The following is a 27,415-nucleotide window of genomic DNA, read 5'->3' on the forward strand; positions in this document are numbered from 1 at the left end:
TCTTGTCTCCATTATTTTGTAAACATGAAGGTAAGCTATCTTTAGATGAGGATGCCAATCTCCATAAAAAGAGCTACTCTGCATACTGTACACTATAACACTGGTCAACAGCATTTTTGGGGCCAAAGATATTTCAACGAATTTAGGGTAACTTTGGGGTGCTGATTCTGAATATGTCATCAGTTTTGCCAGATTGGCTCAAGTTTTTGAGAATTTTCGTGAAATGTGTAAAAAAAAAAGACGTAATTTGCTACACGCGCATTAACTTTATTGCTATTGTCATGAATACAATAAATTTTACAAAGTAAATGTTGATTTTAGTTTATTTTAACTAGTTTTAGAAAGTAATCTTCAAAAATGAACAAGACATGAAAAAAAACTTGAGCCAATCTGGCAAAACTGATAGCATATTCAGAATCAGCACCCCAAAAATACCCCAAAATCATTAAAATATTTTGGACACCAGTAAATTTTTTTTTTTTTGTTGACCTGTGTAATACATGGTCATTTCCACATGCAATTCGTAAATCTGTAGTCAGTACTTGCAAATTGTGATAATGCTTTTCAATGTAGTAAAAGTTATGAATTGTGAGAACTTGGCAGAAACAGACTGTTGATAGCCATGCATGTTTAGTACGTATGTTCCAGTATTAGAATATCTATTATATTAATAATAAATATCAGAATATTTTTTGCATAGATAGAGGAAAAAAAACATTTTCCCTGACCAGGAATCGAACCCGGGCCGCGGCGGTGAGAGCGCAGAATCCTAACCACTAGACCACCAGGGAAACTGTCTTTGCTGTTTCAACACCCTTTGAAGTGTCTTTATCTACCATAACATGTACAGCAAAACAACAAAAAAAAAATAAGCTGTTGAGTGAGATTTTTTTTATTTAAATGCAATTTTCTTTTTAGAGTAGAGGGTGGGGTTTATTTTTACACTATGCAATTGACACAATAGAATAGGGGTAAGGGGGAGTAGAACAGCTTTTCCAGTGCCAGGGGATAATGGTGCCACCATAATTAAAGGGACAGTGTCACATTTTTGAAAAAATTTTAATAAAAGGTAATAAGAAAAAAATAGGTGTTTTGCATTTTTTTTTTTTTTTTTTGCATAGGGCTTGAGTGTCTTTTAATCAAATGAATGTATGCACAGGGGGCTGCCATTTTAATAGTGTCTGTGTGTGACGTCATTTCACGACACACACACAGACACTATACGGCACCTCCATAACATTAGAGTGAACCGACGGAGTCCGTCTGGTTCACTTAAACTGGAGGCTCCGTCGCTGTGTACTGCACATGTGCATAGACATGTGCAGTACACAGCTGAATTAACTGGGGCGGGGTGGCGGCGCCATTTTTTTGAAGTCCCTGCCCAGCAAGAGGAACGAGGACAGGGGAGGAGAGAAACCGCACAGAGAGTAGACAGGAGAGCTCTGTGCAGCTCTCTCCCCTCCCCAGCCTCCCCAAACAGTGTCGGACTGGCCCGCGGACCGCTCCCACTAACCTTCCAGCAGACCAGCCAGGGGTGGGCTGGATAGGACGGTCCCCCCAGTACAGTTACGGGGATGCGGTGAGCTTTCGGCACGGACAGGCTGTAATACACCGGCCCAGAAGCTCACAGCTGCTGCCCCTCAGTGCCCGGACTTCTCTCCTGCTCGGCGACCACGTGACATCGCGACGCTGCAGAGCAGGAGAGAAGTCCGGTAACCGAGGGGCAGCAGCTGTGAGCTTCCGGGCTGGTGTATTGAAACAAACATTCAGAAACAGCAGAATCTGTGATATTATAAGTTACTGTACAGTAATGGAGAGGATGGGAAACACAAGGGCGGACAGAGACTGCAGGGGGCATGAAGGAATGAGCAGGACAGATGTAGGCACATACATGCAACACTCTCAGTCCGGGGAGAGAGGGGTTACAGCTATGCAGAGATTGCCTCCACAGTCCTGTCCCCTGATGTAAGCCCCAGCCTGGAGTGGATCAGCTATGATTTGGAAGGTGAGGGAGACTTCCTGGGTCAGAGTACAGTGCTGTAGACCCCGCTATGCCCCTCCCCCACTCCCCCTCCCCCCCCCAGCACAGGGAGCTCTTAAACCAAAGCAATGCTCTTAAACCAAGTCACAATTTTTAAAAACTGTGAGCTCTTAAACCAAAACGCTCTTAAACCAAGTTACTATTAAACCAAGGTAACACTGTATATATATATATATATATATATATATATATATATATATATACACACACATACACATCTCCTCTACCCATGTGTATATATATATATACACACACCTCTGTGTATATATATATACACACACACACACACATACAGGAAAGTACAGGCTATTGCTCTCTGGTGTCAGCAGTGTCACACGTTACACAGAGGTGTGTATATATATATATATATATATATATATATATATATATATATATACACACACATACAGGAAAGTATATATATATATATATATATATATATATATATATATATATATGTATATATATACACACACACATACACACCTCCTCTACCCATGTAACGTGTGACACTGCTGACACCAGAGAGCAATAGCCTGTACTCTCCTGTATTACATACCCTCTACATGTGGAATGTATGACATGAGCTGTCTGTATAAGTGTAACAACAATACTATGTGCATGCGGGGGATGGGCGGTGAGAAGTTTGAGAGATGAGTGTGAGCAGGCGAGCTGTCTGAGGTTCTGCAGCAGGTTGAGGTGTATTAGGAGGTTCTGCAGCAGTTGAGGTTTATTATGAAAGGCTAGGGACACACTTGTATATGTGTACTGCTGTGCAGACAACAACAAAATGGCGCTGCCCAGCAGTACACATAATAGCACCTTTCCCCTCTTTGTTTCCCCTGTGAAAAGAGGAGGGAGGTGATGATGTCACAGCAGTTGAGCAGAGACTGCCTCTTTTTTTTCAGCAGCCGGCTTTCAGGCTGCTTTTAACAGCAGTTTTCTGGTGGAGCTCCCCCTGGTGGTCATCACTGGGAAATATGGAAAATTAGATTGTTAATTTTTCATATTTCCTTAGATGTAAAAAAAATGAAAACCACATATAAATTAACAAAAAAAAATAACAAATTCAGTTTTAACACTTTCAAAAAATTTTTTAACTTTGCGACACATTCCCTTTAAATGCTACAAAATTCCTTTCTTTACTTGGAAAAAAGAACCAAGTAATAGAGAAAGTAAGGCCTTTTGTGCTATGTGTGGTACCTTTTTTCCAAAGTATGGCTCATAGATCCCCAATACCTTGTTCCACAATGGCTAATCTAGGTAGGACCCCCATATATGTATTTAATCCCCTGGACCCATTAAAGTGGAACTCCAGATAAAAAAACTTGTTTTCTATTAAAAGTACATTAAGGTTACAAACCCACTTGGCGGGTCTGCAGCGAGTCTCCATGCTGCGTTTTTGCAGCGAGACTCGCTGCAGATCCCGGCCCTATGCTTTTAATGGCAGACAAACACGCAGCAGGGATGTACATCCCTGCTGCGAGTTTGTCTGCAGCCCACCCCATTAACCCCCCGGCCGCCGGAGCTGATACTTCACCTGATCCCGGCGGTTCCCGATGTCTTCAGCAAGCCGGAGCGGGGACCAGGTGAAGTATATGCTCCAGCCAGCCGCCCGCAGCCCCGGCCGCCCGATCGCCCCCCCGGCCGCCCGATCGCCCCCCCGCAGCACCGATCGCACGCCCCACCGCAGCAACGATCGCACGCCCCCCGCAGCACCGATCGCACGCCCCCCCCGATCGAGCGGCCGGGGCTGCAGGGGGGCGTGTAAGCGATCGGTGCTGCGGGGGGCGTGCGATCGGTGCTGCGGGGGGGGGGGCGGCCGGGGCTGCGGGTGGGGCGATCGGGCGGCCGGGGCTGCGGGCGGCTGGCTGGAGCATATACTTCACCTGATCCCCGCTCCGGCTTGCTGAAGACATCGGGAACCGCCGGAGCCGGGATCAGGTGAAGTATCAGCTCCGGCGGCCGGGGGGTAAATCGGTGGGCTGCAGACAAACTCGCAGCAGGGATGTACATCCCTGCTGCGTGTTTGTCTGCCATTAAAAGTATAGGGCCGGGATCTGCAGCGAGTCTTGCTGCAAAAACGCAGCATGGAGACTCGCTGCAGACCCGCCAAGTGGGTTTGTAACCTAAAAGTTAAATATATGTGTCTATACAATGTTTTACCGTATCTGTACCGTTCTGCCACACTGGTAGCTGATATAAATCCAGGTAGTGAAAAAAATGGCCCCTGTGCAAAACCACATTGTCTCTTGCTCCTTCTGCTCTCCCACCGTAGGAGACAAATCTTCCATGCCTCTGTCTCACATTGTGTGTGTTTGCTGAGCACAGGCTGATGATGCAGACAGGGGGCAGGGCGTGATCTCCCAGGAGGCTTGGCTGGATCCCCCAATCCCCTGAGTGATTTACCATCTCTGACCAGCCAGAAGCAGGTGTTGCACTGATTTCTCTAATTGTGCAAAAGTGTGCAGTGAAATTAGAGCTGTGCACACATGTTGGAGTGTCATTGCAGTACTGCAGCCTATTCACAAAAATGATGCAGTAACACAAGTAAATGGTTCTATGCTTGCATATTTCTATACGTGCCTACATACTTTGAAGCTAGCACCACCTGGTTTTATCGCTGTTTATAGACTGTGAGCAAAAGGATTGCTGGGAGTAGTGGTGCCACCTTTTTCTGGTTGTGGAAACACAAGTAAATGATGCTAAACGGCAGAGAAGATCAGAGCCTTATTGTGGGGCTCAACTTCAAAGATAACAGATGCTTGATCATAATATGTGTGTGGAAATGAAAAAAAAAAAAATTCAAAAAGTTCTTATTCCAAAAAGTACTTTATTCCAATATCAGCGTTACAGGTAATGAATACAGCGTGCTGTGTGGTGTTACAGGTAGAGAATACAGCGTGCTGTGTGGTGTTACAGGTAGAGAATACAGTGTGCTGTGTGATGTTACAGGTAGAGAATACAGCGTGCTGTGTGGTGTTACAGGTAATGAATACAGCGCGCTGTGTGATGTTACAGGTAATGAATACAGCGTGCTGTGTGGTGTTACAGGTAGAGAACACAGCGTGCTGTGTGGTGTTACAGATAGAGAACACAGCGTGCTGTGTGGGTGGGAGGGACCACAATGAAATCATAAATCACTGCAAATAATTCAGTAACACAATGAAACTGCAATGTGTGAACACAGTCTAGATGTTCTGCAACAGCTTTGGGCGGGGAATAGGCAGGGTGGAGGACTGTGATGAACAGCTGAGGGAAAGCAATGCATTCTGGAACTTATAGTATTGTGTACAACTGATAAACCAGGAAATGCAGAAACACAAAACAGAACAAAACCCCCCAAAACAAATTGATTTATGGTAGTTTCAAAAATGGAATAGATAGGTAAGTAATGCTTTATGCTTCTGCAGAAGTTTTATTTTTAATAACCTTTACCTGGAGTTCCTCTTTAAAGGAGAAGTCCGGTGAAAATAATTTTTTTATATGTTATTACTGATGGAAAGTTATACAATTTTCTAATGTACATTAATTATGGGAAATGCTCCTATACTGCTATTTCCCTTAATTTAGTGTATCAGGAAGTGTTAGAATTCTCTCAGAAGCAGTGACGTCACGACGAAAGGTGTAATTCCTACTATGCTACTATGAGCAGGTGGGGAGAGTAGTCCACAGCGGCGGCAGTGGCGGACGTTTCGGTAGCGGCGGGCTTACTGTGATGTACTGATTGCTTACATTTATGGAATACTCTGGGGAGCAAGGACACTTGCTCCCCAAAGTATTTCATAAATGTATTCAATCAAAAACACTGTATATTACATTACATACACATCCATTGTAATTCCAATGGAGTGTCCAGCAGGGGCGCACTATATATAGAAGTCAATGGTACTCATTGACTTCTATATATAGTGCGCCCCCTGCTGGACACTCCATAGGAATTACACCTTTCGTCGTGACGTCACTGCTTTTGAGAGAATTCTAACACTTCCTGGTACACTAAATTAAGGGAAAAAGCAGTATAGGAGCATTTCCCATAATTAATGTACATTAGAAAATTGTATAACTTTCCATAAGTAATAACATATAAAAAAATTATTTTCGTCGGACTTCTCCTTTAAGCATCTCCAACAGTTATCAGAGGCTTCGGGAAACTTGGCATATAAGCTCGCCAGAGGACAAATAATACCAGCAAGAAATCATCTGTTTTGAGTTTTTTTTTCTTTAGCTTTTGGTGCTAGCAAGAGACCATGGGTCAATTCACATTTTCAGAATTGACCTCTAATCTATGGAGATCCTCAGGTCCACTTCCCTTTTACCAAAAAGTGGAGACCTCCCAAAATTACTAAGATGTAGAAGGAACTGATAGGCTGCTCAGATTTCACCAAATCCTCAAAATCTGAGAGAGAGAGAGGAATTGTTCTGCCCATCAGGAAAGGTAATCCTTACAAAAGAGGCCAGTTGGTCATACTCTAGCCATATAGAATATAAAGAACTGTTCTATATAAAAAACAAAATGTATCTGGAAAGTACGTTTCGGCCCGGTTTCAAACCAGGGACCCTTTGCATGTTAGGCGAACGTGATAACCACTACACTATATTCACTGCTAAATGTTGTAAAGAGTATGGGTGTCTCTTATTAGTTAAAACAAGAAAATTAAATTTGTTAATTAAAAGTTTTGTGCAAGAAAACCAAAACTGGCTATACTGTAAAATACCATGGAAGAGGATGGTGATGGAAAACAGAAGAGGTAGAGACAAAGAGAGAAAGAAGAAAGAAAGGGACAAAAAAAAAAAAAGGTAGAGAATACAAATGCATCCTCTATTGCAGGGATGCGGAAACTTCAGCCAAAGACTCCCCAGTCCCTGATCTATCTGAACATTTCCGTATGTTAAAACAAAAAACATTCAATAGTATTTTTTACTAAATTGATTGTGGCAATTGTGGAACTGAGCGGCAAGGTCTTCCATGTATCAGGGATCCTCTGCTTACTGAATCCACAGGTTTATGCTATGAGGTTCCGCATATCTTCACAGTGTCTAGACAGATGCTTTTGCCTTTAGACGGAAAACCGGTATGTTTTAAAGGGGTTATCCAGGCTAAAAAAAAACATGGCTGTTTTCTTTCAGAAGAAGCATCACTCATACATGGATTGTTCATGCTTCCTGGCCACTCGATTTCTCATGCCATGTAAAGGCACTGCAAACGAGTGCTGATCTTGCCGATCAGCGCTCGTTTGTGGCAGCCCATGGGTGAGAAATTGCCACATGTAAAAGGACCCTAAGGCTGCATCCAACTTCTTCAGCAACCAGTATTCAATTGCCAAACAATTGGACTTTGGCATACTCGAGCTGTTCTTATCTACAGTTAAATCTCCAAATATTTGCTAACTTAATATCTTCATATCTCATAGGCTTTTTGCTACTAAATGCAACAGCTGCCTAAAAACAGTGATGCCATCTGAACTTATCATGCGTGTTCTGACCCATGTTTATCACGTGGCCTGCTTCTCCTGCTGCGAGTGTGAGCGAAGACTGGAGAGAGGAGATGAGTTTGTGCTAAAAGAAGGACAGCTGTTGTGTCGGAGTGACTATGAGCGGGAGAAAGAGATGCTCAGTGCCTTCAGCCTGACACCAGCTGGATCTGGTAGGTTTTGGTCCACCTGCATCCATACACTATGAGGGTTATGTCGTCTGAACATGGTAGCAAGTGCCGGACAACAATCACTGATGATGTAGACCATTCAGCTGATCTTTAAGTAAAATAAAAAGTATGTAACATGCCTACAACTGGGCTACCTCCTGTTGGCCTGCACTCCACCCATATCCCAAGGCTGCTATAAAAGAGATCATTTGGCTCCTATCTGCCCAGTTGTAGCTTATTCAGCCCAGGAGAGGCCATTGCTAGTGTGAAAATGCTAGAGTAGGGACCATGTCTCGAGGACGCCTTAACGTTGGCGACATGGTACACTATGTTTGATCAAATAGTTTGCTAAGATCCTCATTTTTTAATATCTACAGAGCAGGTGTTTACCGTGTGTACGCTGGGAGGAGTATATACGGTAAGCCCTTGCACCTGTGGGTTGCTGCTGCACCTTCTGTTTTTTTATATCACAAGATTGTGTCAAAAGTTTTAATCGTTTGGGGTTTCACTGTTGGTACCAACACCGATCAGAAGAACTAGCTGGGAGGGGCAGAACACTTCACTTTCCCACTGTCAATCAACTCCGTCCAGGCAGACCCGTAGACTTATAATGTAGCCATGGAGTAAAATGTGCTACCCCACACTTCTCCCAGCTTGTTCTCTTGATTGATGATGGTGGTGGTGATGGGGAGGGGGTCAGAAGACCCTGTGAGATCAAGATTTTTTGTATCACAGTGCCCATTTAACTTTAATGATAACAAACATGTCAAAAGTTGATTTATCTTACACTAAGGGCCATATTACACAACCCGACATTACACTGTCAAATTGAACAGATCTTCTAGATTGGAACTTGCGTATATAAATGCATATATATATATATATATATATATATATATATATATATATATATATATTTAGCGTCCATGCAGCTCTTGCTTTGGTGTAAAATAATAAAGTCTTGTACTTACCTGTCCAGGCTCCCCAGGTGTCATCCAGCCTTATTCCTGTGTTTCCAGCTTAATGCAGCCGCCTCTGGGACTTCTGATGTCATCTCTGAAGTGACAGGCTGAGCGGTCTGTCAGCGGTAATTGACTGAGCGGTCTGTCACTTTAAAAATGATTTCAGGAGTGCAGGAGGAGGCTGCAAAGATTGGAGAACACAGGAACAAGGCAGCAGGACACTGAGGGAGCCTGGACAGGTAAGTATAATCTTTATTTTTTTCATGCTTGAGAAATGTTCCAGTGTGGAACTAAAACATCGCACATTACTGTATATGCTGATGGAATAAGGTACACGCTTTGATTTTTCACTATTTTTGGAGTGTCGTGGATTCTCTGCTTGTTTGTTTAGATAGATAGATAGATCCCAGAGTATCATCTATCACTATTTAACATACAAGAATATCATACATGACAATATCTTGTTTTTCCAGTTAAAAGTGAAGATGAGGATGGAGGTAACAGCAAAGGAAGCGATGAAGCAAAGGAACTTAAACGATCAAAAAGGCCGAGAACAATTCTCACCACTCAACAGCGCAGAGCTTTTAAGGCATCATTTGAGGTGTCCTCCAAGCCTTGCAGAAAGGTACTGACCAAAGGTTCTCACACATACTGTAACTGTTTTCCTGTAAACTACAACTATGGGCTATGTGTTTTTTATCCTCTAGCTTTTACTGAAATCCAACATGATTTGGTAGTCTAGACAGAAACAGCTGAGACTTGTAGTTCAGTCATTGAGAATTACAGATTGATTACGTTTAAGTCTCTGCTGTGAGGAGAAAAAAAATATATAGTATAGTACTGTGTTATATTTTGTGAACTTGTCTGACGAAGAGATCCTTCGAATCCTGTAAGCTCACAATTCTAACAATTTTTTGTTGGCCAATAAGGGTATCACTCCTAAAATACTTTGATCACAAGTATCTACCACAATATAAAGTCTCTGTTGTGGAAATATTACTCCTAGCATCTCTTACTATGATAATGATGGTGTACATAAGTAACAGTACTGATCCTCCCTGTATATGTGTTTCTTTGACAGGTGAGGGAGACACTGGCAGCAGAGACAGGTCTGACTGTTCGTGTTGTTCAGGTTTGGTTCCAGAACCAGAGAGCCAAGGTACAGATACAGATTCTTCCTTATCAATAAAAGGATTGTCTCATGATGAAAAATATTTCCAACTAAATGACATCTGTTTTTTCCCGGAGAAGTCCGGTGAAAATTTTTATTTAAGTATTGTATTGTCCCCAAAAAGTTATACAAATCACCAATATACACTTATTACGGGAAATGCACATAAAGGGCTTTTTCCCTGCACTTACTACTGCATCAAGGCTTCACTTCCTGGATATAATGGTGATGTCACAACCCGACTACCTGAGCTGTGCGGGCTGTGGCTGCTCGAGAGGATGATCAGTGTTCCTCCAGTGCCCTGTGTCCCTAAGTGTCCCCCTGCCATCATCCTCTCCAGCAGCCACAGCCCGCACAGCTCTGGGAGTCGGGTCGTGACATCACCATTTTATCCAGGAAGTGACAGTAAGTGCAGGTAAAAAAAGCCCTTTATAAATATTTCCGGTAATAAGTGTACATTGGGGATTTGTATAACTTTTGGGGGGCAATACAATACTTTAATAAAAATTTTCGCCGGACTCCTCCTTTAAAAAGATGTTTTTGTTTGTTTCACACTCTTCAAGAGAAATAATCTAATCACACAATCAATGGATCAAATGATTTGTACTGGGGAAAAACCCACAGAAAAATAAAATGTAACAAACCCCCCCCCCCCCCAAAAAAAAAAAAAAAGACTGAAGCACATTCTGGAGGGATTTTTGAAAGCTGTCTAATTTAGCCCAAATTCTGACAGAGACAGATAGGATTTATCTTAGCTGTTTCCAATTTTTCTTTTAGCTAATAATCTCAGTTTGCATGTTTTTCCTGTTTCATGTTATTTATTATGTAAAATTCATATGCTAAAAGTAGTGTGAGTGTGATTATTTTTTAATTATTCACGTAACTAAATGTGAAGTTTTTAAGCCTGTGCAGCCCTATTAGACTAATCAATTTTTACACAAAGGGGGTATTACGGGCATATAAAAGGTCTCAGAGGGTACTTCCAAAACAAAAAAGAAGCTATACTCACCTGTACTTATCCCCTCACACTTACTGCCTTATAAGCTTCTGATCCCTGCTGCTCAGCACTTCCAGCAATACCTGTTACCACCGATATTGCCATCATTGGCTGAGTGGCCTTATTCTGCAGCAACATGACACTACAGGAAGCATGAAGCAGCTGTGACCAGTGGAGACCAGGAGCCTTAGGAATAGCTGTTGCAGGGTAGAAGGGCAGGTTAATATGGTTTCTTTATCGTTTCAATTCTTTAACCCCTTCACATCAGCAATTTGTATATATATGTTCCTATTACACATGCCCCGTGCAGTAGGAATGACCCCCATTAACCCCTTAGCAGTCACTAATGGGCCGGTGCCGCCACTGTATTTCATCTCCCCCCACCGTGAATCCACGGTGGGGGGAGATGAAATAAGTAAAATCAGACCCCAGACCAGCCCCTCTAGTGCCCCGATCACTAACCCCCCTCCCCGCAGCGGCCATCAGATCCAAGATGGCCGCCGCCATCACTGTGAACAGAGTTTATCTGTTCACAGTGATCGTGTTGTAAAAATGAATGAAAGCCCCATGCTCTCCGCCACCGGAGGTAGCGGAGAGCATGGGGCAGTGATCGCGGACCCCCCTGTGGGGTCCCAATACAAGCGATCAGCGGTATATACTATATACCGCTGATCGCTTGTGCCATGTGCTCCAGGCACTTTTTATCCCCTGTCACCATAAATGATTGGTGACAGGGGATAAAAAGTGATGTGCCCCCACCCCCTAAGTCGCCCCCCACCCCCCCAGTCAATCCCGTCCCCCAGTCACCCCCCCTACCCCTTATACATTACCTGATCCTGGAGCTCCGTCCTCTTCAGCGTCCTGGCTGGTTATAAAGTGCGCATGCGCTCCACAACCAGCCAGCTCTGAAAATTTGAAGTGACAGAGACCAGTTCGGTCTCTGTCACTAAACTATGATTACTGTGATAGAAAATATCACAGTAATCATAGTAATACAGTGAAAATGAATGTATAAAGTACAAAAAGTGACAAACATACAAAAAAATAAAACACACACTTTTTATTATAGTAATAATTGCAGTTTACTCCCAAATTACCCCTAACCCTACCCCAGATTACCCGTAACTACCGCAGGTTGCCCGTAACCACCGCACGTTGCCCATAACCACCCCAGGTTGTCCGTAATCACGTCAGATTGCACTAACCCCGCAGATTACCCGTAACCACCGCACGTTGCCCGTAACCACCGCACGTTGTCCATAACCACCGCACGTTGCCAGTGACCCCCTCCAGATTGTCCGGAATCACCCCAGATTGCCTGTAACCACCCCAAATTACATGTACCCACCCCAGATTACCTATAAGCACTTCAGTCTATCCGTAACAATTCTAGATTGTCTGTAACCCCTCCAGGTTGCCCGTAACCGCCGCAGGTTGCGCATAACCACCCCAGGTTGCCCGTAATCATGCCAGATTACATGTAACCCCCCAGATTGCACACAACCACCGCAGGTTGCGTCTGACCACCGCAGGTCGCCTCTGACCACCGCACGTCGCCTCTGACCACCGCACGTCGCCTCTGACCACCGCACGTCGCCTCTGACCACCGCACGTCGCCACTGACCACCGCACGTCGCCTCTGACCACCGCACGTCGCCACTGACCACCGCACCTTGCCTATGACCACCGCACCTTGCCTCTGACCACCGCACCTTGCCTCTGACCACTGCACCTTGCCTCTAACCACCCCAAATTGCCAGTGACCCCCTCCAGATTGCCCGTAACCACGCCAGATTACAGGTAGCCACCTCAGATTACCTATTAGCACTTCAGTTTATCCATAACCACAGCAGGTTGCCTGTAACCACCCCAGATTGTCTGTAACCACCCCACGTTGCGCGTAACCACAGCAGGTTGCCTGTAACCACCCTAGATTGTCTGTAACCACAGCAGGTTGTCCGTATTCACCCCACGTTGCCCGTAACCACCCCAGGTTGCCTCTAACCACCCCAGGTTGCCTCTTACCACCCCAGGTTGCCTGTAACCACAGCAGGTTGCCTGTAACCACCCCAGATTGTCTGTAACCACCCCAGATTGTCCGTAACCACCCCAGATTGTCCGTTACCACCCCAGATTGTCCGTTACCACCCCAGATTGTCCGTAACCACCCCAGATTGTCCGTAACCACCCCAGATTGTCCGTAACCACCCCACGTTGCCTCTAACCACAGCAGGTTGCCTGTAACCAGATTTTCTGTAACCACAGCAGGTTGTCCGTATCCACCTCACGTTGCCCGTAACCACCCCAGGTTGCCGTAACCACAGTAGGTTGCCTGTGACCACCCCATGTTGACCGTATCCACCCCAGATTACCCGTAACCACCTCAGACTGCCCGTAACCACCTCCAGATTACCCGGAACCACCCCACATTACCTGTAATCTAATTTTTTTATTTTATTTTAGTAACTGCACTATTCTAATAACTATTACTAGCTGCGGTTTTGCTCCAGCAAATTGGCGCTCCTTCCCTTCTGAACCCCGCTGTGTGCCCATACAGTGGTTTATGCCCACATATGGGGTACCGTTGTACTCAGGAGAACCTGCGTTACAGATTTTGGGGTACATTTTTTCTCCTGTTCCTTGTGAAATTTAGAAATTGCAAACTAAACCAACATATTATTGGAAAAATTCAAGTTTTTCATTTTTACTGGCCAATTTTGAATACTTTCCTCTTAATACCTGTGGGGCCAAAATGCTCATCCTACCCCAAGATGAATTCTTTGAGGGGTGTACTTTCCGAAATGGGGTGACTTTTGGGGGGTTCTATTCTGTAGACATTACAGGGGCGCTGCAAATGCACCTGGTGCTCAGAAACTTCTTCAGAAAAATCTGCACGGAAAATGCTAATTGGCGCTCCTTCCCTTCTGAGCCCGGCTGTGTGCCCATACAGTGGTTTATGCCCACATATGATGTACCGCTCTACTCAGGAGAACCTGTGTTACAAATTTTGTGGTGAATTTTCTCTCCTGTTCCTCGTGAAATTGAGAAATTTCAAACTAAAGGAACATATTATTGGAAAAATTCAAGTTTTTCATTTTTACTGTCTACTTGTGAATACTTTCCTCTAATACATGTGGGGTCAAAATGCTCACCACACACCAAGATGAATTCTTTGAGGGGTGCACTTTCCAAAATGGGGTGACTTATGGCAAGATTTTACTCCGCTGGCACTACAGGGGCACTGCAAACCCACCTGGCGCTCAGAAACTTCCTCAGCAAAATCTGCATTAAAAGGGTAATTGGCGCTCCTTTCCTTCTGAGCCCTGCTGTTTGCCCATACAGTGGTTTATACCAACATATGAGGTAACTTTTTACTCAGGAGAACCTGCATTACAAATTTTGGGGTACTTTTTTTTTTCTTGTTCCTCGTGAAATTGAGAAATTTCAAACTAAAGGAACATATTATTGGAAAAATTCGAGTTTTTCATTTTTACTGTCTACTTTTGAATACTTTCCTCTAATACCTGTGGGGTCAAAATGCTCACCACACCCCAAAATGAATTCTTTGAGGGGTGCACTTTCCAAAATGGGGTGACTTATGGCGAGTTTTTACTCCGCTGGCACTACAGGGGCACTGCAAACACACCTGGCGCTCAGAAACTTCTTCAGGAAAATCTGCATTGAAAAAGCTAATTAGCGCTCCTTCCGTTCTGAGCCCTGCTGTGTGCCCATACAGTGGTTTATGCCCACATATGGGGTACCGTTCTACTCAGGAGAACCTGTGTTACAAATTTTGGGGTACTTTTTTCTCTTGTTCCTCGTGAAATGGAGAAATTTCAAACTAAACGAACATATTATTGGAAAAATTTGAGTTTTTCATTTTTACTGTCTAATTTTGAATACTTTTCTCTAACACCTGTGGGGTCAAAATGCTCATCCTACCCCAAGATGAATTCGTTAAGGGGTGTACTTTCCAAAATGACTTATGGGGTTTTTTCTCTCTGCTGACACTACAGGGGCACTGCAAATGCACCTGGTGCTCGGAAACTTCTTCAGCAAAATCTGCAATGGAAAAGCTAATTGCTTCGGAGCCCCGCTGTGTGCCCATACAGTGGTTTACACCCACATATGGGGTACCGTAGTACTCAAGAGAACCTGCGTTACAAATTTTGGGGTGCTTTTTCTCTCATGTTCCTTTTGAAAATGAGAAACTTTAATCTAAACGTATATATTATTGGAAAATTTTAATTTTTCATTTTTTACGGCCTAATGGTGAATACTTTCCTCCAGTCCCTGTAGGGTTAAAATGCTCATTATACCCCTAGATTAATTCTTTAAGGTGTCTAGTTTCCAAAATGGGGTCACTTATGGGGGTTTCCAGTGTACAAACCTCCTAAATCAACTTAAAAAAAGAACTGGTCCCTAAAAAATCAGTTTTGGAAACTTTCACGAAAATGTGGTAATTTGCTGATAAATTTCTAAGCCCCGTAACACCCTAAAAAAGTAAAATATGTTTATGAAATGAAGCCAGAATAAAGAGCACATATCGGTAATGTGACTTAGTAACTAATTTATGTGCTACGACGTTCTTTTTTTAGAAGCAGAGAATTTCAAAGTTCATAAAATGCAAATGTTTTCAATTTTTCGTGATATTTTGATGTTTTTCACAAAAACACACAAAGTAGTGACCAAATTTTGCCACTAATATAAAGTGCCATATGTGACGAAAAAACAATCTCAGAATCGCTAGCATACGTTAAAGCATCACTGAGCTATAAGAGCATAAAGTGAGACAGGTAAGATTTTGAAAAATGAGCCTTGTCTTTTAGGTGCAAATAGGCTTGGTCTTGAAGGGGTTAAGATCTTTTGCATGCCCAGAGTACCCCTTTAAAGCGGCCCTATCAGCATTTTCTGACCAGAGAACCTGCTGATATGCCCCATAAGCTGATTACCTAAGCTGCACATCACCGTTCTGAAACTTGTCCAACTCCCCAGCATTGCCGAGTAATAGCCTAATTGCCCTTATGCAAATCATGTGCTTTAGAGCATTTGGGGCGTGTCCCACTTGCCCCGAGCACCACTGTGTCCCGCCCCGCCCGTCCCCTCCTGTGACTTCCAGCCCCTCCAGCCGATCCAGTTCACCGCTTATATTAATATGCATAGTGGCCTTATTAGCACGCAAGTGCCGGGAAGATGTTCCATCGGAGACGGGCATCTTCCCACGCATGCGCAAAATGGCTGGCCGTCCCAGACACAGGAAGAAGAATCCTCATCAGACTGCTGGCCGATTTGCACATGCGCGAGAAGATGCCCGTCTCCGACAGAACATCTTCCCGGCACTTGCGTGCTGATGAGAAGACTATGCATTTATTAATATGCATAGTGGGCGGTCCCGGGGGCGGTGAACTGGGCTGGCTGAAGGGGCTGGAAGACACAGGAGGGAGCGGGCCGGGCGGTACACAGTGGTGCTCGGGGCAAGTGGGACATGCCCCAAATGCTCTAAAGCACATGATTTGCATAAGGGCACTTAGGCTTTTACTCGGCAATGCGGGGGAGTTGGACAAGTTTCAGAACAGTGATGTGCAGCTTAGGTAATCAGTTTACGGGGCATATCAGCAGGTTCTCTGGTCAGAACCTGATAGTGCCGCTTTAAGCTTGCATTTATAATACATATTCTATACTGTGTATATATATATATATATATATATATATATATATATATATATATATATACATATACAGTGGTGCCTTGGATTACGAGCATAATTCGTTCCGGGACCGTGCTTGTAATCCAAATCCACTCTTAAACCAAAGCAAATTTTCCCATAAGAAATCATAGAAATGCAGACAATTGGTTCCACACCCCAAAAATAATTTATTATTCTGAATAACATGTAAAACAGATGAAACAAACATTCAGAAACAGCAGAATATGTGATATTAGTGCAGTAATGGTGAGGATGGGAAACACAAGAGCGGACAGAGACTGCAGGGAGCATGAAGGAATGAGCAGGGCAGATGTGGGCACATACATGCAGCGCTCTCTGTCTGGGGAGAGAGGGATTACAGCTATGGAGAGATTACCTCTACAGTCCTGTCCCCTGATGTAAGCCCCAGCCTGTAGTGGATCTGCTATGATTTGGAAGGTGAGGGAGACTTCCTAGGTCAGAGTACAGTGCTGTAGACCACCCTGTGCAGACCATACCCCTCCCCCACTCCCCCTCCCTCCCAGTACAGGGAGCTCTTAAACCAAAGCAATGCTCTTAAACCAAGTCACAATTTTGAAAAACTGTGAGCTCTTAAACCAAAACACTCTTAAACCAAGTTACTCTTAAACCAAGGTACCACTGTATATGATAAACGCAAGGTTATATATTTTAACAGTCAAACCTTGGATTATGAGTAAAGTGGTTTGCGAGCATTTTGCAAAATGAGCGAACATTTGTAACAAAATTTGGTAATATCAGCTATACTGTTTTGTACATCCTTTTCTCACTGCCGGATTCTGGGTAATTCTCTAACACTGGATTTCAGTTAATAGAAAAGCACAAATGTTGTTTGCGAATGTCTGATATCACGAAATTATATAACCAGGCTACGTCACTGATTTGCACAATATTAAAGAAAAAAAATAAAAGGGGCTAAATGCTGTAAAACGAGTCACAAGAGTATAAGAGCAACGGCCATGTGTTCTGGAAGGTGTAGAAAAGTTGCTTCTCGTGTGGATAAATTAGAAGCTACTAGCAGGTGGTACTGTGACAGGGAACATAATCGCTGTGAAGGCAAAGGTCTTGTACACCGACCTTATAAGTGAACTGCCAGATACGTCAATAGAAAGTTTTCAGGCAAGCAGGGGATGGATTGATAAGTTTGAGAAAAGTAGCGGCATCTATTTTGTGAGGCATGGAGAGGCTGCAAGTTTGGATGCCAAGGCAGCTCAGGCATTCACTGGCGAGTTCAAAGAGCTCATTGATTCCAAGTGTTACTTGTGGCAACAAGTGTTAAGTTACTATGAAACTGGACTTTTTTGGAAAAAGATGCCAAGGAGGACCTACATTACAGAAGAGAATGCAATGCCCGGTCATAAGTCCATGAAGGACTGTCTCACCCTCTTTTTTTGTGCTAATGCAAGTGGAGATTTAAAAATAAAGCCACTGCTCTTATATCTTTTAGAGAATCCACAAACCTTCAAGAAATATAAAAGTGCAGCCAGTTAAATGTTATATGGAGGTCCAGTACTAAGGTTGGGTCAATTGTATTTTGTTTGTTGAGTGGATACTTGTGGTTTTTGGTCCTGAAGTGAAGAAACACCTTTTAGATAGAAATCTACACCTCACAATCTTTTCTTTTTTTTATACTTTATTCTATATTCATTTTGTAAATAATACCACAATTATTAATACAAAATGCCATAACTTACATCATAAATCTTGCTTTTTATGGACAATGCTCCTGCTCATCCTCCAAGCCTTGAAAATGACTTACTGGAGAAATTCAAGTTCATGAAGGTGAAATTCGATGCTTCAGAGTGACCAAAGGAACAAACCTTACCCTGCGAGTGTTTCGGAAAAATCATTTTAACATTGTGAACTGTCCCAAGATAATTGATAAAGGACTGGGGTAACCAAGAGAAACCTCACTTCTGCCTGGGGCAAAGTGGCCTGACAGCGTCCTTGGAAATTACATTGAGGGGTTGGCCGTGTTTGAGCAAAATGACCTTGAAATTGTGTTCTTGGGGAAGACCATGTGGCTGGAGGTGAATGAGGCCAACATTGAAGAGCTGGTGGAGGAACATGGTCAGGAGCTAACCACCAAATGATAGATATGCATCACAAGCAACAGAAGAAGGTTACGTTGGTGATTTTGTCTGGGGAATTAGGATTGGAGAAATCTAAGGAATCTCTCACTTTAAATGAGAATTTGGAGTTGTGCAAAACAGTGCAAGATTTTGTAGAAAAATGCCACCCAAAACAGGCTGTAGCAGTGTGAGCAATGAATCTGTTCAATGACAATACAATGTCACAATCCTCAAAAAGAGGCAAAAAGAACAGTCATTGGACTGAAAAGAAAAAACAAATCTGGTGAGCAAACAGATAGCAGTAATTCAGTTAGTGCTACACAATAATCCTTCTCATGTCATATGTCTTGTCTCCCTCACACCAACAATTCTATTGAAAGGTAAAGTGCTGCTGCCATATTTCACCACAGTGGCCAATTGTTATAGTATAGGGTCTAATGCCCTTATTACTCGGAGCGATAATATGCCTGATCAGGCTGAATGGGCAGATTATCCCTCTGTGTAATAAAGACAGTGATCAACTGAAGAGCCAATCATCTGCTGATCGGTCTTTTAAACATGTTTAAAAATCATCGGCCGCCAGCTGGTGCATGGCCAACTGCTGATGACAGTGTAAAAATAATAAAGTTTATACTTACCTGTATAGGTAAGTATAAACGTTATTATTTTTTTTATGTAAATCGCAAGGGCTGCAAGGACATGGCTAATGATATCCATGCAGCCCTTATGGACGATTACCTAACTGTGTATAGGCTCTATAAGCAAGCGCCAATCTAGCAGATTGGCACTTGCTTACAAGGGAATGTTGGGCCATCTAATACAGCCCTTAGTCTCATACATGCCTTTCTGTTTTTGGGGCACAACATGAGTGTTTGAAAGCAATTATAGTCTGTTCCCCACAGTTTTGTATGTATTTCCCTGGTGAAACCTCGTCTTCCCTTGGCCTTGGTCTGGATGTGGTAGTGGGGTTGCTGGGGGTGACTCATAGTTGTTCCACAGCGAATACAGTAACATTATGTTACCACAGTACCTATCCTAACAGTCCTATATTCTCTAGATGAAGAAGATAGCTCGGAGGCAACAGCAACAAGACCATGAACAATTGGCTTCACAGCGTCTGGGTTCTGCCTGTGGGAACCGCGGCAGTAGTAGACAGAGTAATGATGACAGTGAAGGTAAGTAGATCAATAAAAATGATCATGGTGTAAACTAATAATATTTAGTGCTAGCTACTAATCATATACCTTCTTATGTGACCAGCATATTAACCCCTAGGTGACCCGTCGCGGTCCCGAGTGCCGCAAGTAGCCCGTGGCCACGGTTATTAGCAGGCACGGTCCGATCGCCATGCCCGCTAATTAGATAATTGGACGCAGCTGTCAAAGATGACAGCTGCATCCGATTACCTGATGCAGTCGATCCCTGGAGTCTAGTGGCGGAGATCGCCCCCCCTGGGACGTTGTTCCGGAGGAGCGATCCCCGTATCTTCACCTGGCCGGGGTCTGCACTGTAATGTCGCTGATCCCGTCTCGGCATTCGGTTGCTTCTGGCTGCAGCAGCCGGAAGCAATCGAGCGCCTAGCTCATTTATCTATGCTGTATAAATATGCAGCATAGATCTCAATGAGAGATCAGTGTTCTTATACTAGAAGTCCCCCAGGGGGAATAACCCTAACCCCAGGGGGAATAACCCTAACCCCAGGGGGGCTTCTAGTATAAGTGTAAAAGAAAAAAAAAAGTGTCATTAATAATAAAAAGTCCCCTCCGCTAATTAAAGTGTGAATCACCCCCCTTTTCCCATGTTATAAATAAATAAATAAACATGTTTGGTATCGCCCCTTGCGTAATCGCCCGAACTATTAATAAATTACATTCCTGATCTTGCACGGTAAACGGCGTAAGCGCAAAAAAATCCCAAAGTGCAAAATTGTAAATTTTTGGTCGCATCAAATCCAGAAAAATTGTAATAAAAAGCGATTAAAAAGTCACATATGCGCAATCAAGGTATTGACACCTGACACAGCCCCATAGACCAAAGGATAAAAGCGCTATAAGCCTGAGAATGGAGCGAACATATATTTGTTAACAATGGTTTGAATTTTTTACAAGCCATCGCATAATATAAAAGTTATACATGTTATATATCGTTGTAATCGTAACAACTTGGGGAACATATATAACAAGTCAGTTTTACCCCAGGGTGAATGGCGTAAAAAAATACCCTCCAAATAAAAGAAATGCGGGGGGTTTTTTTGTTTTTTTTTTCCAATTTCACCACACAATGAATTTTTTCCTGATTTCGCAGTGTACTTTAGGAAAAAAATTCAGTCTGTCATTGCAAAGTACAATTATTGGTGCAAAAAATAAGAGCTCATGTGGGTTTCTAGGTGAAAAAATGCAAGTGCTATGGCCTTTTAAGCACAAGGAGGAAAAAACGAAAACGCAAAAATTGAAATTGGCCCGGTCCTCTAAGCGTTAATATACATTATGATAATAAACATAGAAAGAAAAAAAGACTATTTCTAATAGCAAGCAGACAGCAAGTTTAATTTTGTATTGTGTTTAATCTTTTAGATGGCAGCAGTGGGATAGAAGGTGTTATGGTGCCATATTCCAGGATACAACAGCAAGCACTCCTCCCATTGGACCAGAGTGTGTACAGCACAGACCTCTACCGGCAGAGTCTTACTCCTCCTCAACTGCCCGGTGACCATTTACATCCATACGGTAACTAGGGCTTCAGATTCTTTTACATCAATATAGAACAGTTGTCATGATGTATATGTAATTGTTTAGAGTTCTATCGAGACACAGGCAAGAAGAACATGGGAAATGTGCAAGTTTCCTGGCCTATTCCAACATATATATATATACCAGATATGAATTCAGCCTGACACTAAAAAATTGGAAAAAAAATGTACAACAGCCCAAAAAACAGCCTTATTTTTTTATTTTTTAGTAGAAAAATCCCATAGCCCTGACAGTTTCATTTTATTGCTGTCATTGTTTTGGGTGCAGAAGAGCAATGCTCTTGTTGTAAACCATGGAAGATAAATAGACATTTATTTTATTGTACAGTTTAACACAGTTGTGGCAATATCAATTAAGTGTGTGTGTGGTGGTGGGGCGGTTGTGTAGTATTTTTTTAATTGCAACTTTTTACAATTTTTCCCCCAGGCATAGATAAAAATGTAAACTAAACAAAATACATCTTCTAACTAATTTTTCCGTCTACCTTACAGATGCTGATAATGTTTTTCATGACATGGACAGTGAAAGCATCAATTACCTAGGTGGATCTTTACTGACGTCTTCAGATGCAAGCAACCTACAGGCCCGAGCTGGACCTATTGATCGTCTGTATTCCATGCAGAACTCCTATTTTGCATCCTGACCGCCGTAGGTGTTAGGGTCAATTACAGATTGACTTTAATCTCATCTTTGGACTGTACATGGACTGGGAGAACTAAACCATTCTGAAGGGAATAAAATCCATGTTATGTGATATTATTTATATAGATTTTACATGTGCAAATCATAAGAACACATTCCCTCATCTGACAGTTTTTTATGGCATGCCATTTTTATCCCAAGGTTCTTGTGGACATCTCTATAAATAAATAAATGGATAAAGAAATCTTTCTATGTGCTGTGGTTTTAGATTTGCCTGAAGGGTTTGGTTATGAATTGCTCCTAAATGACTTTATATTAAAGGGGTTAGCCACCTTGTAATAGTTTGTGTTAGGCTACAATAAGACACTTTATGTCCTATTACACGGAAAGATATTTCACAGAAGCGAGCGCAAACCTGCCAGGTTTAGCGCTCACTCCCCCCTCGTTTCCCATTTGCTGCACTGTGCTATTACACAGATTGTTTGGGCAGCCCATTCGGTCTGCTGTTTCAATCATGTCCCCCCTTTCCCGTCTTTCCTCCAGACTATACAGATTCAAATCTTTAAGTCTTTCCTGATATGGTTTATGCCTCACACCCTCCACCATTTTTGTGGCCCGTCTTTGGACCCGTTTTATTTCATCAATAAGCTTTTTTAGGTGAGGTCTCCAGAACTGGACACAGTATTCCAGATGTGGTCACACCAGAGCTCTATACAGTGGGATCACAATCTCCCTCTTCCTACTGGTTATACCTCTAGCTATACACCCCAGCATGCGATTTGCTTTCCCCACTGCCTGGTTGCACTGGTGACTCACTTTAAGGCTGTCAGAAATCATTACCCCTAAATCCTTCTCTTCTGAAGTGTTTTCCAACACAGTACTGCCGATGTGATACTCGGATAGAGGATTCCTCCTCCCCAAGTGCATTATTTTATATTTGGAAACATTGAACTCCAATTTCCACTGTTTGGACCACTTATCTAGCAAAGCTAAATCATTTTCCATATTACTGACACCTCCAGGAATATCAACCCTGTTGCACACTTTCGTGTCGTCAGCAAACAGACAAACCTTACCTACCAAACCTTCTCCTGTCACTATCCTTACCTACCAAACCTTCTCCTGTCACTATACTTACCTACCAAACCTTCTCCTATGTCACTAACCTTACCTACCAAACCTTCTCCTATGTCACTTACGAACATAATAAAAAGAATAGGACCCAGAACAGACCCTTGAGGCACACCACATGTAACCAGTCTCTGCTCAGAATATACACTATTAACAACAACCCTCTGATATCTATCCTTCAGCCAACCACAAATCCACTGAACTATCCAGGGATTAAGTCCAATTTTCTCCAACTTCTCTATCAGCTCTTTATGGGGAACTGTATCAAAAGCTTTGCTGAAGTCCAGATAGGCAATATCCACAGCGCCACCTTCATCCAGCACTTTTGTGGCATAATCAAAGAAATCAATGAGATTAGTCTGACATGATCTGCCTGCAGTCATGCTCATGGTTTGGATCCATCAAATTGTTGATTCTTAGATGATCCATTATCTTCTTTTTAACCCTTAGCGGACCAGGCCAACTTAAATTTTTGCGTTTTCGTTTTTCCCTCATTGTGCTTAAAAGGCCATAGCACTTGCATTTTTTCGCCTAGAAACCCACATGACCCCTTATTTCTTGCGTCACTAATTGTACTTTGCAATGACAGGCTGAATTTTTTCATAAAGTACACTGCGAAACCAGAAAAAAATTCAATGTGTGGTGAAATTGAAAAAAAATCTGCATTTCTTTTATTTTTTATTTTTTTCGTTTTTATGCTGTTCGCCCTGGGGTAAAACAGACTTGTTATATATGTTCCTCAAGTCGTTACGATTACAACGATATATAACAATATACGTTCCTTAAAATCGCTCCATTCCCAGGCTTATAGCGCTTTTATCCTTTGGTCTATGGGGCTGTGTTTGGCGTCATTTTTTGTGCCATGATATGTTCTTTCTATTGGTACCTTGACCATATGCGACTTTTTAATCGCTTTTTATTACAATTTTTCTGGATTTGATGCGACCAAAAATGCGCAATTTTGCACTTTGGGATTTTTTTGCCCTTACGCCATTTACTGTGCGAGATCAGGAATGTGATTAATAGTTCGGGCGATTACGCATGCAGCAATACCAAACATGTTAGTTTGTTTATTTATTTATAACATGGGAAAAGGGGGGTGATTCTGACTTTTATTAGGGGAGGGGGCTTTTTATTGATAATAACATTTTTTTTTCTTTTTCACTTATACTACAAGCCCCCCTGGGGTTAGGGTTATCCCCCCTGGGGTTAGGGTTATTCCCCCCTGGGTGACTTCTAGTATAAGTACACTGATCTCTCATTGAGATCTATGCTGCATAGATCAATGAGATAGGCACATTGATTGCTTATGGCAATCGAGTGCCGAGCCGGGATCAGCGCCATTACGGCGCTGACCCCGGAAGGAGTAAGATGTGTGGATTGCTCCTGAGCGATTCACCCCACTAGACACCCGGGGAATGGCTGATTACTTGATGCAGCTGTCAACTTTGGCCGCGCGGCCCGCTCTGAACACATGGAGGCGGCTCTGGACGTACGGGTACGTCCAGGGTCACCTAAGGGTTAAGAAGAGTTTTCATAATTTTTACTACTACAGATGTTAAGCTAACTGGCCTGTAGTTACTGGGCTCTTCTCTACTCCCCTTCTTGTGGATGGGTATAACATTGGCCTTTCTCCAATCATCAGGAACATCTCCTGTTAGCAGGTATTGGTTATACAGATCTGTCAGGGGGGCAGCAATCACAGATCTGAGTTCTTTAACCCCTAGACGACCCTGGGCATACCTGTACGTCCTGGGCTGCCTATGGGTGTTTAGAGCGAGGCCACACGGCGGCCGCGCACTGAAACGCCGCAGTCCCGGGTGCCGCATGTAGCCCGGGACCGCGGCTATTAGCGAACATAGTCCGATCGCCGTGGCCGCTAATTAAGAAATCAGATGCAGCTGTCAAATTTGACAGCTGCATCTGATTACTTGTGTGCAGTCATCCCTGAGGAGCGAACCACACATCTTGTACCTGCCGGGGTCTGCGCCGTAATGGCGCTGAACCCGGCTCTCCACTCGATTGCTTCCAGCTGCAGCAGCCAGAAGCAATCCAGTGCCTGTCTCATTGATCTATGCTGTATAACTATACAGCATAGATCTCAATGAGAGATCAGTGTGCTTATACTAGAAGTCCCCCGGGGGAATAACCCTAACCCCAGGGGGGCTTCTAGTATAAGTGTAAAAAAAAAAAAAAAAAGTGTTGTTAATAAAAAGCCCCCTCCCCTAATAAAAGTTTGAATCACCCCTCTTTTCCCATGTTATAAATAAAAATAAACATGTTTGTTATCGCTGCGTGCGTAATCGCCCAAACTATTAATTTATCACATTCCTGATCCCGCACGGTAAACGGCGTAAGCGCAAAAAAAAATCCTGAAGTGTAAAATTGCACATTTTTGGTCGCATCAAATCCAGAAAAATTAAAAAAAAAAGCAATCAAAAAGTCGCATATGTGCAATCAAGGTACCGATAGAAAGTAAACATCATGGCGCAAAAAATTACACCTGACACAGCCCCATAGACCAAAGGATAAAAGCGCTATAAGCCTGGGAATGGAGCGATTTTAAGGAACATATATTTGTTAACAATGGTTTGAATTTTTTACAAGCCATCAGATACAATAAAAGTTATACATGTTATATATTGTTGTAATCGTTACAACTTTAGGAACAAAAATAACAAGTCAGTTTTACCACAGGGCAAACGGCGTAAAAAATAACCCAAATAAAAGAAATGTGTTTTTCTTTTCAATTTCTCACAATTAGTGGCGCAAAAAGTAAGGGCTCATGTGGGTTTCTAGGTGAAAAAATGCAAGGAGGAAAAAACGAAAACGCAAAAATTGATATTGGCCAGGTCCTCCAAGGGTTAACAACCCTGAGGTGTACACCATGTACTGCAACATGGAAGTTTCTGTAGTGTAGTGGTTATCACGTTCGCCTAACACGTGAAAGGTCCCCGGTTCGAGACCGGGCAGAAACAATTTGTTTAAGTTTTTCACCTTTACAGTTATTTATACAGTTAGAGTATAGCGACGCTACCGGAAATGTGCACATCTGTAAGAAATCTAAGAAGTAGATTTTAGGTTTTAACATGTTGTGTTGACAAAGATTAACTAGGTAGTTTAAACAAGATCGATTCAGGAGATCGACACCTTGGTGAAAGCAGTTTTAGTGGAGTGAAGCCAGACTGTAGGGGGTCAAGGAGAGAGCGGGTTAGCTGAGAGCCTGTTTAGACAGGAAAGCGAGATTAGAGAAAGGTCAATAGGTGGTTGGACAGGATGGGACTAAAGAAAGTTTTTCCAGTAGTGGGGTTATTAACGAATGTTTGAAGGAGGAGAGAAAGATCCCAGAGGAGAGGGAGAAGTTGAATATTTTAGTGAGGCAAGTAGTGACAGCAGGAGAAAGTGACTATTATTGTGTAACACTGTGGACACTTGGGAGGGTGTATAAAACTTTTCTATACAACATCCCTGGTGGTCTAGTGGTTAGGATTCGGCGCTCTCACCGCCGCGGCCCGGGTTCGATTCCCGGTCAGGGAAAGGTGTTTTTTCTCTTTATTCTTTGCAATGGATATATGGTAAATATGCTGATACCTATTATAAATATATTAAATATCTTCAAACTGGAAAATATTTAATATACATGAATATGCATTTTTGGCCTTTAAATCAAAGCTTCATTTTTCAAATATGACCTGCCTTACTTTATGTGCTACTAACTTTGTGGGTAGTGGTTAGGATTCGGTGCTCTCACCGCTGCGGCCCGCTGGAAAGTATTTAACCCCTTAAAGACAGAGACAATTTCGATTTTTCCACTTCCGTTTTTTTCCTCCTTGTGCTTAAAAGGCCATAGCAGTTGCATTTTTTCACCTAGAAACCCACATGAGCCCTTATTTTTTGCGCCACTAATTGTACTTTGCAATGACAGGCTGAATTTTTTCATAAAAAAACACTGCAAAATCAGAAAAAAATAAATGTGTGGTGAAATTAAAAAAAAAACAAAACGCATTTTGTTTTTTTGAGGGGTATTTGTTTTTACGCCGTTCGCCCTAGGGTAAAACTGACTTGTTAAATATGTTCCTAAAGTCGTTATGTAACATGTATAACTTTTATTTTATCTGATGGCTTGTAAAAAATTCCAATCATTGTTAACATAAATATGTTCCTTAAAATCGCTCTACTCCCAGGCTTATAGCGCTTTTATCCTTTGGTCTATGGGGCTGTGTTATGTAAAAAATTTTGCGCCATGATGTGTATTTTCTATCGGTACCTTGATTGCGCA

At 42.7% G+C, this 27,415-nt stretch overlaps 1 protein-coding gene and 3 non-coding genes across 5 annotated transcripts in view; 3 read left to right on the forward strand and 1 right to left on the reverse strand.

Moving 5' to 3' along the window:
- The window catches only part of LOC138794331 (LIM homeobox transcription factor 1-alpha-like), a 76,709-nt gene extending 54,497 nt beyond the window's left edge, over positions 1 to 22,212 (forward strand). For both annotated transcript variants that reach the window (XM_069973058.1, XM_069973023.1), the window contains 6 exons: positions 7,456 to 7,688; positions 9,121 to 9,272; positions 9,729 to 9,806; positions 19,671 to 19,788; positions 21,187 to 21,339; positions 21,855 to 22,212. In XM_069973058.1, coding sequence (XP_069829159.1) covers positions 7,456 to 7,688; positions 9,121 to 9,272; positions 9,729 to 9,806; positions 19,671 to 19,788; positions 21,187 to 21,339; positions 21,855 to 22,006 — 886 coding nt within the window. In that variant the 3' untranslated portion in view covers positions 22,007 to 22,212. The remainder of the gene's footprint in view (positions 1 to 7,455; positions 7,689 to 9,120; positions 9,273 to 9,728; positions 9,807 to 19,670; positions 19,789 to 21,186; positions 21,340 to 21,854) is intronic.
- Positions 720 to 791, reverse strand: TRNAE-CUC (transfer RNA glutamic acid (anticodon CUC)). The gene has a single exon. It is a non-coding gene; the product is annotated as a tRNA-Glu (tRNA).
- Positions 22,213 to 26,041: 3,829 nt separating the features above from the next.
- On the forward strand, positions 26,042 to 26,114 carry TRNAV-AAC (transfer RNA valine (anticodon AAC)). Its single transcript has one exon. It is a non-coding gene; the product is annotated as a tRNA-Val (tRNA).
- A 487-nt stretch (positions 26,115 to 26,601) lies between these two features.
- TRNAE-CUC (transfer RNA glutamic acid (anticodon CUC)) lies at positions 26,602 to 26,673 on the forward strand. Its single transcript has one exon. It is a non-coding gene; the product is annotated as a tRNA-Glu (tRNA).
- The last annotated feature ends 742 nt before the right edge of the window (positions 26,674 to 27,415 follow it).

This window comes from Dendropsophus ebraccatus, chromosome 1 (genome assembly GCF_027789765.1).
Source record: "Dendropsophus ebraccatus isolate aDenEbr1 chromosome 1, aDenEbr1.pat, whole genome shotgun sequence".
In the NCBI taxonomy this organism is placed as follows: Eukaryota; Metazoa; Chordata; class Amphibia; order Anura; family Hylidae; genus Dendropsophus; species Dendropsophus ebraccatus.